Below are 14579 nucleotides of genomic sequence, written 5' to 3'. Positions count from 1 at the left end.
CAGATAAATCGTGACACTTTCCTCTGTTCATCTTTAAGTACTTGCATGGGAACTGGTACTGGAAGTGTACGAAACAGGTACAATAATGTCTGGAGATAGGTCATCTTTATGGCATGTATTCTGCCTATCCAGGACAACGGGAGATTCTGCCATTTAGAACTCAAGGTAGAAATCTCGCCGAACAAAGGCGGATAATTGGCCTGATATATTGATGACAATTGGGAAGTGATTTTTATACCCAAGTATGGGATAGCTCTCAACCATTTATAGGCAAAATAGGTTTGCAACGCTTCAACAAGCAAAGAAACATTTAAAGCTTTAGACTTTTCATTATTTATTACTAAACCTGATATCTTTGAAAATTGGGTAAGTAAAATGTGCAAATTTGGCAAGGTCGTGGTTGGGGCTGTTAATGTTAACAATATATCATCTGCAAACAGCATGATTTTGTGTACCTTGTTGAACACTTCTATCCCAGCTATATCCTGATTTGTACGACCTGCAGCTGCCAGTGGCTCGAGGGCTAATATAAACAATATGGGAGAAAGGGGGCAACCCTGTCTGGTCCCCTGCAATATCAGGAATGGAGTTGAGATATAGCCCATATTTTTCACAGTAGCAGAAGGGGAAGCATACAATGCTTCAATCCAGTCCAAAAAATGAGTGCCAAAACCCCATCTACTGAGAGCATAAAACAAATATTGCCATGATATAGAGTCAAAGACCTTCCGCACATCTAACGATAGCATCATACTTTCAATTGATTTAGACTGCGATAGATATAATAGCTGAAGGGCTCTGCGAACATTATCTCCAGCTTGACGTCGTGGGACAAAACCCACCTGGTCGCCGTGTATTAGACTACTTAGAAATCCATTCAGTCTCGTAGCTAAGATTTTTGCCAGTATTTTCACGTCTATGTTTAGGAGTGAAGAAGGTCGATAGTTAGCCCAGGATGTATGGTCGGTCGATGGTTTAGGTATCATGGCAATAGATGCCTTCAAGGATTCTGGATGGAAAGCTCGCCCTTGCTTCAAATCATTAAACATAATTTTGAGATGGGGCGTTAAGGCTGTTGACATTTTTTTTTAGAACAATGGGGAGAAACCGTCCGGACCGGGACTTTTACCAACTTTTATGGATTTAATAGCCAATGTGATTTCTGAGGCCATGATATCTCTCTGTAACCCCTCTAGGTCCGTACTGTTGATTTTAGGCAAATCAATATTGGCAAAAAAACGATCAGCTCTGCATGTGTCTAGCGCAGGAGGCGCCGAATAAAGATCCGACAACCGAGCCTGGAACTCCTGGACAATATCCAGGGGGTTACTAGTTAAGTGTTTAGTGGCCGTACGAAGGGAAATCGGAGTATACTGTGGTGTCAATGTTCGTAACCTTTTAGCAAGCAATGTACCAGGTTTATTACCACAATAATAAAAATTATGTCTCGTCCGCTGCAGTTGATATGCTGCTTGGTTAGATAGACAAAGGTTTAATTCAGCGCGTGCTTTACGCAATGCAATTGAAGTACCTAATGAGGGATTCAACTTGTGTAATTGAGCTTGTCTCGAATAAGCGGACTCTAACCGGGTCTGGGCTTGTGTGCCCTCCCGTTTCTTAACGGCTGCTAGTTGAATAAGGTGACCACGCATTGCATACCCAGACTCTGGAAGCAGTCCTGTATTGCTTTACTCTCAGAAGAGGGAGAGGTAGAAGATTTAGTGCATTTGTCTAGTTTATTGTTGAACACAGTATTAGAATCACCACAGCAAATCAAAGTTCCCTTCATACATGACCGAGTTTCCTCCAACATTCCGCGAAAAAAGGAAACGGGAGGAGAGTTTGGGGCATAATATGCCAGAAAGGTGACCTCTGTATTCTGTAAAGTACCACACAGAATCGGGTAACGGCCTTCCGGGTCCACCACCTGATGGGTGCATTTAAATGGCATAAGCTGATGAAAAGCTATAAGTACCCCTCTATGTTTCTTAGTTGCTGAAGCATGATAGACCTGAGGATAGCGAGTGTGCATGAACTTAGGAGTTGAAGACACTGAAAAATGTGTCTTTTGCATGCACGCTACATCCATGCCCGAGGAGTGACAGTAGTTAAACACTGTTTTCCGTTTGGCAGGTGAGTTTAGACCTTTGGCATTAATCGACATTATACGTAAAGACATTCCATAGACAATCGTGGAGAAATGCTAATGTAAGAGAACCTGATACAGTATAAAAGACACAAGAATTGGCAGTCGAGTACAACAACATATACAAAACGTAATAGAAAACAAAAATAAAAACATAAAATTAACGAAAAACTAACTACTAAAAACAGACAGACAGAAAACATACAAAAAATACCCATAATTGGGTATAACAGGAGGACCACAAGATCCGAAACAGCTCGAGGAATCCTGAGTAACAAACCATAGTCAGGATCACCTGATCCTACAGTCCAATCCTGAGGATCCAATGTAATCCAGTGGGGTGACATGTATCCAACAAACGGGCTGAAGTGAGAACAGAAGTGTCTACAGAGAATTTGAGAGAGAGAGAGAGAAAAAAAAAATGTATAAGCGAAAAGGTGAAAAAGAGACCCGTATATGCTTGCATCACGGTTAACTAGCAAAAAATTTATCCTGGGGACTTAGATGTGAAGACTTGAGAGGCTGGATGGGTTAGTGCTTGAGAGCGGTGTTCAAGGCCTCGTTGAGGTGTATTGGAGAGACCAGGTGAAGCCAAACATGGCGTGCCTGAGTTCTGCTGGCCGGAAGGTGAAGTTGATGCAGGCGGATGAGAGAGACCAAGCTGTGTAAGACAGGTTTGAGCATCTTCAGGGGTGGAAAATTGGTATTGGCCTCCTTGCATCTGGAACAACAGTTTGAAGGGGTATCCCCAACGGTATTGAATCCTGTTAGCTAATAGGACGTGCAAGAAGGGTCGAAGAGCTCGCCGTTTTGCTAAGGTAGAAGAGGCTAAATCTGCAAACAGGCCGTATTCAATGCCCTGAAACTGTAAACAGGAGCTGTTCCGGGCCTTTAGTAGGAGAGCGTCTTTAGTACGAAAAAAATGTAACTTCACCACAAAATCTCTAGGCGGGCCATTCGCTTTCTTAGGGCCTAGGGAGCGGTGGACCCTGTCTAGCTCTAGGCGTTCTAGTGGGAGCTCTGGCGCCAGCTCTTGGAACATAGCTGTAACGTAGCCTTGTAAATCTATAACAGTCTCAGGAATACCTCTAATGTGTAGGTTGCTGCGTCTTGACCGGTTCTCATAGTCCTCCAATTGATCTTTCAAAAGAGAAATCTCTTTTTGTGCAGCGTCCATGTCTTGATCTAGGCTCTCCAACACTGTAGTGGCATCGTCAATTCTGGTTTCCAGGGTATCAGTACGTTGGCCAATCTCGCGGATATCCCAACGTAATTCCGATATAATGGATGTTGTAGCTTGGGAAAGGTCTTCGCGAATCATGGTTCTCATTTTTGTAAAAAGATGGAATCTTCATTTAGGGTATTTTCCTGTAGACTGCTAGATGTAGCATCCATGCTGTCCTCAGAATGAAGCGCGGAAGAAGAAGCCAAGGACGCCGGAGGTGATGGCGCCGGCGCCATCTTGGATTTAGAGGCCGCACCGCGGGATGAATTCTGCAGCGCCGCGGGACGCTTTGATTTGGATGCCGGACCCATCTAGATTGCTTCCCGGTGAGGTTGTCTGATATAGGGAATGTAAGAATGGTTCCATTGAGTCCGTGTGACACGCTACTTTTCTTGCTAGCAGCCCGAAGTCGAGCGGAGCCTAACTGGGAAACAACCATCCGTCAGGCTACGCGCATGCTCCCCCCCTGCTTTGACTTTTTAATACGCAGCCTCTTGATCTGGCCATACATAGAACTGATCTTATTCCTTCACTTTGTCTGCGTGCATCTAATCTTTGCTGAATACACTCTAATCCACTCTTGCCAACGGTTTGTAAACACATCTTTAATTATCATAGCTAATCACCAGAACCATTTAGTAAATATTCCAAATATGAGACAATGTATGTGTCTAGTTGTGAGTCAGCTGCCCAACATTTTTTTCTCCAGGAGACTGGTTATTTGCCATAGCACCTGGGATGCTTAGCATGCTTACTACTTATTTTGGCCTACTTGTCCCTACCCAGTTCCACCCACAGTTAACATTTTTTGCACATGCAGGAGTCGCTGAACCTTGATCTGTGGTTGATTAGTAGACAAATAGTGGAAGTCATATATTTTTTCCACCATATTCTTTTAGGCTGCTCTACAGTTTGCAAGCTCTGTATTGGTGTATATCATCATAGCAGCTCCATCCAAAGCAGCAGAGTAAAAATCTGACAGAAATCAAGGTCTGTCTTTTTGGTCCTACTTCAGCTATCTACAGTGAGTCTTTGGACATATGATCCTTGGAAAGTTACCACTCTTCTACCTTGGATGGATGTAGAAATAAATTATTTAAAGCCTGAGTTTGAGAGTGTAAAGGTTTAGCTTTTACAGCCATAGTTGTAGTTAAAACCTTCTTTGTTTCAAAAATCCCCCAACACACACTAACTAGTTGATTTGGGTTGATGGTTAAAAAAATGGCTGGCTAAAAGTATTTTAAAGCTGAAAAGGTAGAAAGGTGCATATATAAATACATTCCACGATAACTAGAAGGTGTGGGTGGGACTCGGCAAGTTTTCCCATTACTGGCTGCCTGCAGAATATTGGGGGTGGGGGACAGATATAAGCCCAGTTGTTTTGCACAAGAAAACACAGCAGCATTGACTCTTATTAATTACTTTAGGTTCCTCCACAGAGATGAGATGCAAGATAAAAGTTGTTTATGCTAGATACCTGCACAGATATTGAAGAAAAAAACAAGGAATGCCAAAATTCTAATTTATTTAGAGCCTCTTTATTTGGCCTACAATTTTGTTTAAGTAAAATTCTTGGCTTGTATGTTACATTGACTGCTACAATCCCATTGTATTCAGAATCCAAGTTATGACCGTAATCTTTATTACATTGTACTGTGATCTTACAAATGCACTTAATGAGGTTGCAAATGGCCCCTCAGCTCCTGGTGACATTTCACAAAACACTCAACCTCTGCTCCTCTTCATTAACATGTGAGCAGAATGTTGAATGCTGTTTCTACCCTAATTATGCACAGAAGAGTACAGCTGACTATAAAGTGGAGGCAGCAAGAGGATTGTGATCCTATTGCTGCACACTGCTGTCTTTTATAAGTGGAGGGAAAAAAAAAACATATTTGAGCCTAATATTTGCGTAAACACCTTAATTACTCGTAATTACAAGTGCAGAGTGTGCTTATCATTTTAGTACAGTTGCTTGGCCGTCACCAACAGACTGCAAATTGTCTTCATGAGAAAAAAAAAAATGTAGGCTCCACTGTATAGCACAACTGGCCTGTTTTTGAATAACAGTTAATTGTATGTAGATATTTACTTCCTTCTGTACCTCTTCAGCTACATAAAACTGCTATATGTAATTTAAAGAGCACCTATACTGAGAGATTATGAAAGCTGTAATTTCACACTAAAAATGCTAATTGCCTGCATGTAAGCCTATCTTGGTTTCAATAATTTCACTCACAGACCTATAACAAGTATGCAGACAACTTTGTGACCAGTTGTGTGCCTATTAGCTGAACCCCTTAGTTGCATACTCATTCTTGGTCAGTGATTTATGCTGGTATTAAAAGCAGAACACCAACAAGAAAAGGCATCTAAAGCATAACTGTACAGCAGCAAATATATAATATAATTATATGAATATTTCTTTGTATTGGACTCACTACAGCTATTTTGTAATGAATCCAGTACAAAATTATTTGAATTTCCTGCCGCTATGTCCCGGTCGCACCAACGCATGTACCGGCGTCAGCGAGAAACCCCGTATGACGTTTCTGCACTTCAAGGCTGGAGATCGGAGGAGGCAGACGTGTCCCCAGGACCTGCAGGAACCAGCAGGACGCCGGGGGACAGCGACAGAACAAGGTAAGTGGGTTTTTATTCTCCTTTTAGGTACCCGAGTCAGACTCAGGAAAACTGCTAGGGGGATTAATGGTAATCTAGTTAAACTTTTATCCTTAGGTTATAAAGAAATGTTACCCAAATTTAGCATTTCATCACCATTGATCTACACACTGCCTTTATAACCCCTGCTGCAATCCATTCTATTTGAGTAATTACCACACGACTTTATGTTTTATGGGGTCGTGGTATTGAGATACAGGGACCGTTCTTACTTTCTTTACTCTTTCTAATTCATGAAGTCTCTAATAGCATAGAATATATTTGGTGGAGGTTGGCTTTTTGATGGATTTTATTGTGAAACATGCCCTTACCTCTTGTGGAATTTACCTTTACATACTCTATAAAAATAAATTGTACATTTTTTTGTGGGCTGGACATGCACGTTAAGGGACAGTGTCTACATTTTGTCTACAAGCTCCACTATTTCTACAACAGAATCCACTACAAACTGCATCACATACACATCTGTGTGGCACTATAGTTCAGGTGTGTTTGAGCCAACTTTGGATGCGTTTCAGAATATATGCCAGCACACGTATGCTATGTGTTACTAATCCCTGCTCTTTACTCTAAATTTAAAAGTGATTAGATAGATTAGTGCATTTTATGTTGGTGATTTCTTTTTGAGACCTTAATTTAAAGAACATTATTTTCCTATACTTGGTTCACTTTTCATCCCAAACTATGTTGATGATTATTGGGCACTAATAGGCATAATCCTATAAATTATGGACCTGCATCTTGCAAAAAATCTTCACACTTTACTTTACTCGTACTTTGAATGTAAGATTCTTTTAAAGGCAGACTTGATCAAAAAGCTTTGTATGCTACATTAGATTTATGTTTTGCAGTTTTTGGCATAAAGGTTTTTTAAAACTAGGGTTTTGCTATAGTGTATTGCAATAGACAACTGGTAGCTGTATATTTTTATACAAGCTTGTATTTTGGCATATTATTATATTGTGCTGCTAAATTTTGTAGCAGTGTTTTGGCTCAATGTCCGTACAGTGAAGTAAATAATATGAATAATGTATCATGCTTGCTATATGATAAAGGCACTTTTATATTAATATTTATGTGTTTGTGAGGCTGTTTTTATACATAAGGGGTTTGGGAGTTCTTTGTTGAGATTTACAACAGCCAGGGACAAAACTGAATGTAGCTAAAACTGTAATTTAGAGAATGTAGAAATGCAAGTTGCTGATTATCAGAGTTTTAGAGCGATTTTGTTAACGAAAAAGGATGATAGCCACCATTGCTAATCTCTTTTATGAGGATGTTCCCTAGTTGTCATGCCAGTGTTTTACTTCTGTGCTCCCTGAGTCACTGACCAGGAACAAGCACGGAAATAAGCAGTTTTGACACTTTTCTGTAAACGTGGTATTTGCTGTAACAGCCTTTAAAGACTTTTGGGGCAATCATATCATGCTAACACCACCCAAACACTAATGTGAATCTACATTTTACTAACTGCCCCTGTGCCAATGCACAGCCAAATTAATGGGTTATTAGGTGTCACAATTGTGTTCTTCATAAGCTGCAGTATTTGAAGCAGGAATGCCATTAGGATCATGTGACTTGGATGATTTTTTTATTGTTCGGTTCCAGTGAAGTTTTTTTAAATACATTTAGCAGAGGTTTCCTTATCTGTAATTGAAATATTGGTTGCCTAAATTACTTTGGTACTTTGTAGTTACTGAACTCAGAGAATTTGTTTGTATATTTGTTCCAGGTTAGCAAGCACAGACAACTATTTTTTTTTCACCAGGTGGTCACCACTGGGAAGCACAGAATACATTACAATTTTGATTATCTGTTAAAGGTTCTAACCTTTCACTACCTGATGGTCTACAACCATTGCTAAAAAACTTACATGTTTGCAGCTTTTCTTGGGCCTTAAAGTTGCACTAATTTAAAAATCTTGTTGGTTGGTTTTCAACATATCCCATTGTAGATAACATTCCCGTAAAAAGCTTATTTGTTAACTTGGTTTATCAAAGTTATCTATTAGAACAGAAATATCTTTGCACTATTTAAGTAATGCTCTTCGCTGTCTTTTTTCAGCTCCTGTCTGACTTTGAGATTTGCTGTTTGGGAAATTTTAAAGATATGACCCAAGGTGAGTTCCTGATGTTGAAAGCAGAACATATCCACCCTATGACCAACTGGTATTGGTGACTTTCCCATAACTAATCTTGTATGATGTAGAGATAGGTTCACAGCTTGTCTAGAATAGATTACATCTAGATAACATTCTAAACTGTTACGCTCCTCTAAAACTAGATGCTGGTCTGCTGGATATGCACTCTTGGAAGATTAATGGATGCACCGAGTTGTTGATTTTTTTTGTTTTGTTTTTTTTTTTGCTTGTTTAGGAGGTTGTCAAGAAAGCAATGTCATCTTCATCCAAGACAAAATCTGCAGCCATGTATCTTGTGTGCAGACAACCAGTGCCAGTGGTGTTTATGTAGGCTATGCACACACCTGTTCCTAGTTTAGTGAACTAGCCATTAAGCCTAGTCTACTGAGCTGCCACAATTTGCTCATTTAGCAATCTGCAATCATTATATGGCAGAATTCTATACAGCTCTTAGTAGTCTTGACTTCAGCCATTTGGTGATCAGTCTTGCAAGACTGGTACTGACAAGAAGAATCTTGGCATTCGTGCCCTCTGGCTGCCATAGTCATTATAAGTCCTAGGATGTGCAGGCAAACTACAACTACCCCCAGGTATTTTTGGTAGTTGTCAGAGCTTCATAGCAGCAGCATAGATAATACAGACACAAAATAATTACTGGTTTCTGTTATGGGAGGTTAGCTAGTTTTCATATTAATAAACATCAAAGTTCCAGACACTAAAAAAAAAAGGTTAGTTTTTTTTTATAGAGATGTAAACAAATTTACATTTGCCCTGTACATTTCAGCTCTTCAGTCTAAGGGAGTTTATTGGAGTATATATATTTTTTTTAGAGATTACTCCTATTCGTTAGTATGCTGTAAGTCTAAACAATGATTAAGACAAATTATCTTGCTAACATTTTGTTTAACAGTATATTTTGCTAATCATCTCCATTTTGTTCATTGTAGAAAGTCTGGAATGGATGGTATCCTTATGTGGCGCTTCCTTGGTAAAAGAGCCTCAGATGTTCAAACATAAAGAGGTGAGTATATTAAGCAAATAATCCACATTCCTTTCTTTAAGATATATTTTACAATTTTTCTGCAGACTCCACTCATATTAGGAAGAAATTATTTGTTCTCACCTATAGTAAAAAATGGCAAATATCCTTTTACATTCACTTGCACAGTGCAATATACTAAAATGGAGCTCTTGTAATAAATAACACATTCTTAGCCACCCAGCTAAGGAAGGTTTTTGATGATCCCCATTATGCCTTCAAAATTGGACGTGCTTCCCAGTTTCTAAGCAGCAAAACACCCTGTAGATAGATTCCCTGTAGAATGATATCTAACCCTATAGAGATATAGAGCCTCTTTGCTACCCATCTCCCACTAAGTATTATATAAATATAAGTATTGAAATTGTATCTAACCTGTTAGTATGTATGACTGGCCACATCCCAAGTAGACATAGTAGAAAATATCCAGTGGAAAACACCAATTTTCAAAGGGGACTTTAGAGACAAATAATAAAACATATATTAAAATGCACTTTAATTTGGATTAATAAAATTTTAAATATAAAATTATGAGTGTTACATGACTGTTGTGGACAAGAACAATACCTGTCAGGCTCAGTGTTATGTACATCCTTTTTTCCTTTACTAGATCTTAAAATGTATCTATTCACTGTTTAATATGTAATTTAAACAGTAACCTTTTTTTTTTTCTTATTACAGGGAGCTACGTCTCTTGTGGTTGTTCAACCAGATGGGAAGACAGACTATGCAGGTAAGATTTGGATGTGATGGGAATTTTGCTCCAATTCTTTCTGTTCTCCTATTTCCTATTCCTCATGCATTCTGTTCACTGTCTAATTCCAACACGATTGTCCAAAAGTCTAATTTTGTATAGACCCAAAGAAATTGAAGCAAACAAGATTTCAGTTTAATGTAATTAGCTGTAGCCCCATGGACACCAACCAGACCTCAGTATTCATTTTCATAATGTAGTTTAGAAAAGATAAAGGGTATGTAGAGCTAAAACTTTTCTTTTTTTAGTTTTGGATAAAGTAGACATAGGTTAAGACCCTTATCAAGATTATTTTCCCCTTGCATTCTTTTGGAAATGTTTCCTTTTACTGCTTGTCCTAAAGGTGCAACAGGAAATGCAAGGAAATATCTCCAAAGTAATTAGAATTACCATTTTAGAGAGTTGTCATAGGTACAGAACTCTTCAATGGAAAATTTGTTTTCAGGTCTTGTTCTCTCAACAGGTAGACACAAGTTAGTAATATACATTTAATAACAAATATTAGTTGCAGCATGGTCCGTAAACACAAACAATTGTGTTTGACTTCTGATGTGAAGGAAGAGCATATCTTCTGTGTAATGCAGTTTTTAAATAATACTAAAATACTACTAATAGTACTAATAATACTATAAAAACTATTTGCAGGCTGATTTTCAACTGTGAGCATCTGGGGTGACAGGGAATGTTACCTTTACCAGGGACGAGGTAAACCCAGTCAGTTTAAAAAAGCTATAGGAGATAGGGCAATCACACAGTCAATTTAATATAATTATAGAAGATCCTGAAATTCAGCTTTAAATCCCCATCTTTTGACTAGACTTGTCATTAATAAAAAAAATTGAAATGGATCACATTAGGCAGTGCATTTTCCTGTATGCGTGCTCAACATTTTCCATGTGCCATTTATTGCTTAAACTGTGAAGCACCACTTATCAGAATGATTAATTGCTGTTCTCGCTTGCTTTTAATTTTATTTTTATTCTGTTGTATTTTTATGTGTATTACTGAGTGATTCTGGGAAACATGAATTATCTTTATTTTCTGGAAGAGCGCTTTCTATATAACCAAAAAATATATACATTACCCTGTATTGTTGGAAAGGTAAACATGCAATAAATTATTATTAGGCACTTATATTTTATGCATTGGGGAAAAAACACATCTAGTAAATTTACAATATACAGCATTGTCTGAAACTAGAGTTTGTCACAGCTACTGTAAATCAGCTGTATATGGATTGTAACCTTAAGGGCCCATGTACACTATACTGTATGTATACACTGCTTTATCAGGAGCATGTACTTCATGTTAGATTGCTACACAGATCTAACAGACAGACACAAATCTCTGCAAAACCTAATATAGAATACACATGCCTTTTTGTTTTTAGACGACTTTGCCTATGATCTTTAAATAAAGTTTTTTTTTTTTTAACTTATGGGGTCTATTCCCTCAGTTGATTATGACCTATTATGAAAACCCTTGACACTGTCGGCACACTGTGGAAATACAAAATGAGGTCATTTAAAAACCAGTAATAATTTGCAAAAAGTAACTAATTAGTATTGATAGTGGCTTTAGATACTCAGCTATGGTTTGGTTGTATATCAGTGAATCAATGAAGAGAAAGAAGTGATGGCAGCGTGTTATTAGAGCAACAGTAAGTCTAATGGATCCTTCCAGATCAACACAGCCATTACCTGTTGTGTTGCTGGATTTACCCATCACACTCCAGATTTGAGCAGGCTAAACAAGAATAAAAAAATGTAAAACTTGAACTGTAACTGTGGTCCTAATGTGTCCCCTCCATGCTGCTGGTTACCTCTATGACTTTGTCATGATGAAGAAAAGATGGAGGTTTTTGTTAATCTCCTGCAGGAAATATTAACATTTCCACTATGGGTATTTTACAGCTATACGGAAGAGGTACCGTGCTCTGGTCGTCACACGTGAATGGGTATTGGACAGTGTAGCAAGCTACAAACTCCAGGCTTTCGACGGTTATCTTGTGTAAAAGATGCAAGTAAAGACAATCTTCATTTGGGACTGAACCACTACTTTTGTCTTTGCACACCTTCAAGTAGACCTACCACAAACCTTAAAATACTGCAGTAGGTTATTGTGCAGTGCAATTTGTGAGACCTAAAGATATTCAGACTTTTTATACAGATGTTTGGAAACTTAGATAAAATGGATCACAATCCATGCTATGCAAAGTCATCTCACTATCAGACATAGGTTAAAAATTCCAGACAAAATATGTGCTTTGCACTTCAGTTTTTAAGCATATGATTTTACATGTACTAATTGAGCAACAGGGCCATTTAAGACCTGTGGTTGGCCACAGTTTTCTGCACCATAGTCCCAACTGCTCTCAAGGTTTTGGGAGCGGATAAGACCTCATTTATTTGCATTCAGCTGTGGTGGATGGTGGCGCAGTTCCAGAAAGCGACATGTTGCTTTTGTCTACACAGTTGCTTTTCCTCCAGTTAGCTGTTCCTGAACACACAGCAGCAATTTGTTATGCATCCAACTGTGCAGTTTTCTACCACAGGTACAAAAGGACCCTTAGCTTTCCCTTTTAAACTGTAGGGTGATACATTTCAAATTGAATTGTTGCTAATTAGTGTACTGTTATGTATCAAACTACAAGGATTTTTTACTTTTAATGGTAAATATAGTAATCCATGCTAGCCAATCAATAAATTCCTCTTTCATTGTTGTTACTACTGTAAAATGTTAGTGTTGCTGGTTACAACGAGTAACTATATATCCTTGCTCTTTTAGTCCTAAAAAATATCTGTGCTTGGACTGGATGTTTGCCCCGCCCTGCAGATTTTAATGTCATGAATCATGATGCTGCATTCTAGTTATGTAAATATTGTTGATCATATGTTATTGTACAGTTCTATTGATTTGTAAAAATACAATAAATATTTGAAATGGCTCTGTTTGGTTAATTACATGACTTACATTCTAAAAAAAATACAACCAATTACAACTCAAATATTTTAGCAGGTAATTTGAAAAGGTTGTATTTATGAACTTAAGTTGAAACTATACTTAAACTAGAAACAATTGTGAGCAAGCAGGTTTTCTTATTACAGGAGAGGCAGTTGATATCCATTCTGCAATAAAATAACTTACCTGCCACAATCTTATCATCAACATACAGTGTATGATTCCAGGTATCCTAGCATACCCCTGGTCACCGGGAATGAACTACATATGTGCGGGAGTTACATCATTCTAACCCGGCTAATCAAGATGGCTGAAAATCCACCCAGAAGAGAAACTGGGTAAAGATGGCAGCTCTTATGACAAAGTGAGGACAGGTGAGCATACTGAAAAAAAAATGTGATCAGACAGGTAAATGTATTTTATTGCCAAAGTGACATCCCCACGATAAACAACCTACCTGCATACATTTTTCAAATTTAGGTTTAGCTCTGTGTTTTGCTATTTTTTTTAAATCATCAGTAGTCCATCCTCATTAACTTAGGTTGTTTGAGTCCTCTGCCACTGCCTGTCATCCAGTGATTTCCCTTCCCACTACCTCATAGAAATAATAAATATAAAAACACCAGAAACTTCAAGATGAGGGGAGAAGGTGATTCGGACTACCAAATCTTAGGTCTTGCTGGTAATTTTAGCTGGTGGAATTATTGCATTGCTTCTGTTTTCATGCAGAAATGTTTAATACAACACATAACTCATGTGCTAGTGCACTGATTTGCTATTTGTTCCTATTGGCACACTAAATTCACCTTACTAATGCACCGCCTGTCAAGCATCGATCAATCCTCAACTGCAATGTTTGCTCACAATAAATATTATTTCAAAGGAAGATTGATTTATTGCTATCAGCTTTAATCAACCAACCGATGTGGATCCTGGATACCACAGATGCTACTTGCATTGTATGGCAGGCAGCCATGGTTTGCATGTAGTTGTGAAGGGATAACCACACTGCTCTCTATCGTTCATGTGAACTAAGTCTAATAAACTTGCACTGTATTTCCTACAAAACCACATTGAATTCATGGGAGCTTTACGCAATTCATGACATTTGTGTAAATAAACTTTATCAGCATTGCATATCAGAGTTGAAAAATAACATTTTCAACTATGTTGACCTTATAATCTAAGACGTTCTTTTTATTTTCTTAGCTGCATTGATAAAGTGATACCATCTGTCAACAAACGCATGTGCAGCAAAAATTCGGTGCTGACAATACCTACTGTATGTGACATTTTAGGCAGGAGAAAGTATATAAATGTTTTATTTGTTACCAAGCACACATACAGTGTAGAGATTTTTAAATCATCAGGACGGTTGAATGTGTCCTTACATCAGGAAAAGCTATTACAAATGAAAGGTGATTTATTGGTGTTACGATGATCTTTTGAGTTACTGTGTAGCAAATCCTCTCAAGTGAAAAAGGGTAAGGCTTTTATTTCCAGCTAATCCTATTTCGCATGAAAACACTTATTTCTTAATTTACCCAATCCCTTCCCTTTTTCCATTGTAGGTTTTCTTCAAAGTTGTCTAATGCAAAATAGTTTCCTGCCTGTATATATTTTTATATATTG

The 14579-nt window shown here is 38.1% G+C and overlaps 1 protein-coding gene across 2 annotated transcripts in view; it reads left to right on the top strand.

Moving 5' to 3' along the window:
• The window catches only part of BRCA1 (BRCA1 DNA repair associated), an 87056-nt gene extending 74123 nt beyond the window's left edge, over window positions 1–12933 (top strand). The window contains exons 20-23 of one of the 2 annotated variants that reach the window (XM_072404020.1): window positions 8118–8172; window positions 9141–9214; window positions 9914–9965; window positions 11900–12933. In XM_072404020.1, the coding sequence (XP_072260121.1) occupies window positions 8118–8172; window positions 9141–9214; window positions 9914–9965; window positions 11900–12000 (282 nt within the window). In that variant the 3' untranslated portion in view covers window positions 12001–12933. Of the gene's footprint in view, window positions 1–8117; window positions 8173–9140; window positions 9215–9913; window positions 9966–11899 lie in introns of those variants that run through there. The other variant, XR_011919754.1, reaches the window with a different exon arrangement.
• Window positions 12934–14579: the final 1646 nt, after the last annotated feature.

The sequence above is a fragment of the Pyxicephalus adspersus genome, chromosome 3, assembly GCF_032062135.1.
Source record: "Pyxicephalus adspersus chromosome 3, UCB_Pads_2.0, whole genome shotgun sequence".
NCBI classification, from domain to species: domain Eukaryota; kingdom Metazoa; phylum Chordata; class Amphibia; order Anura; family Pyxicephalidae; genus Pyxicephalus; species Pyxicephalus adspersus.
Note: the sequence above shows the minus strand (reverse complement) of the source record. Positions and strands in the feature narration are given on the sequence as shown.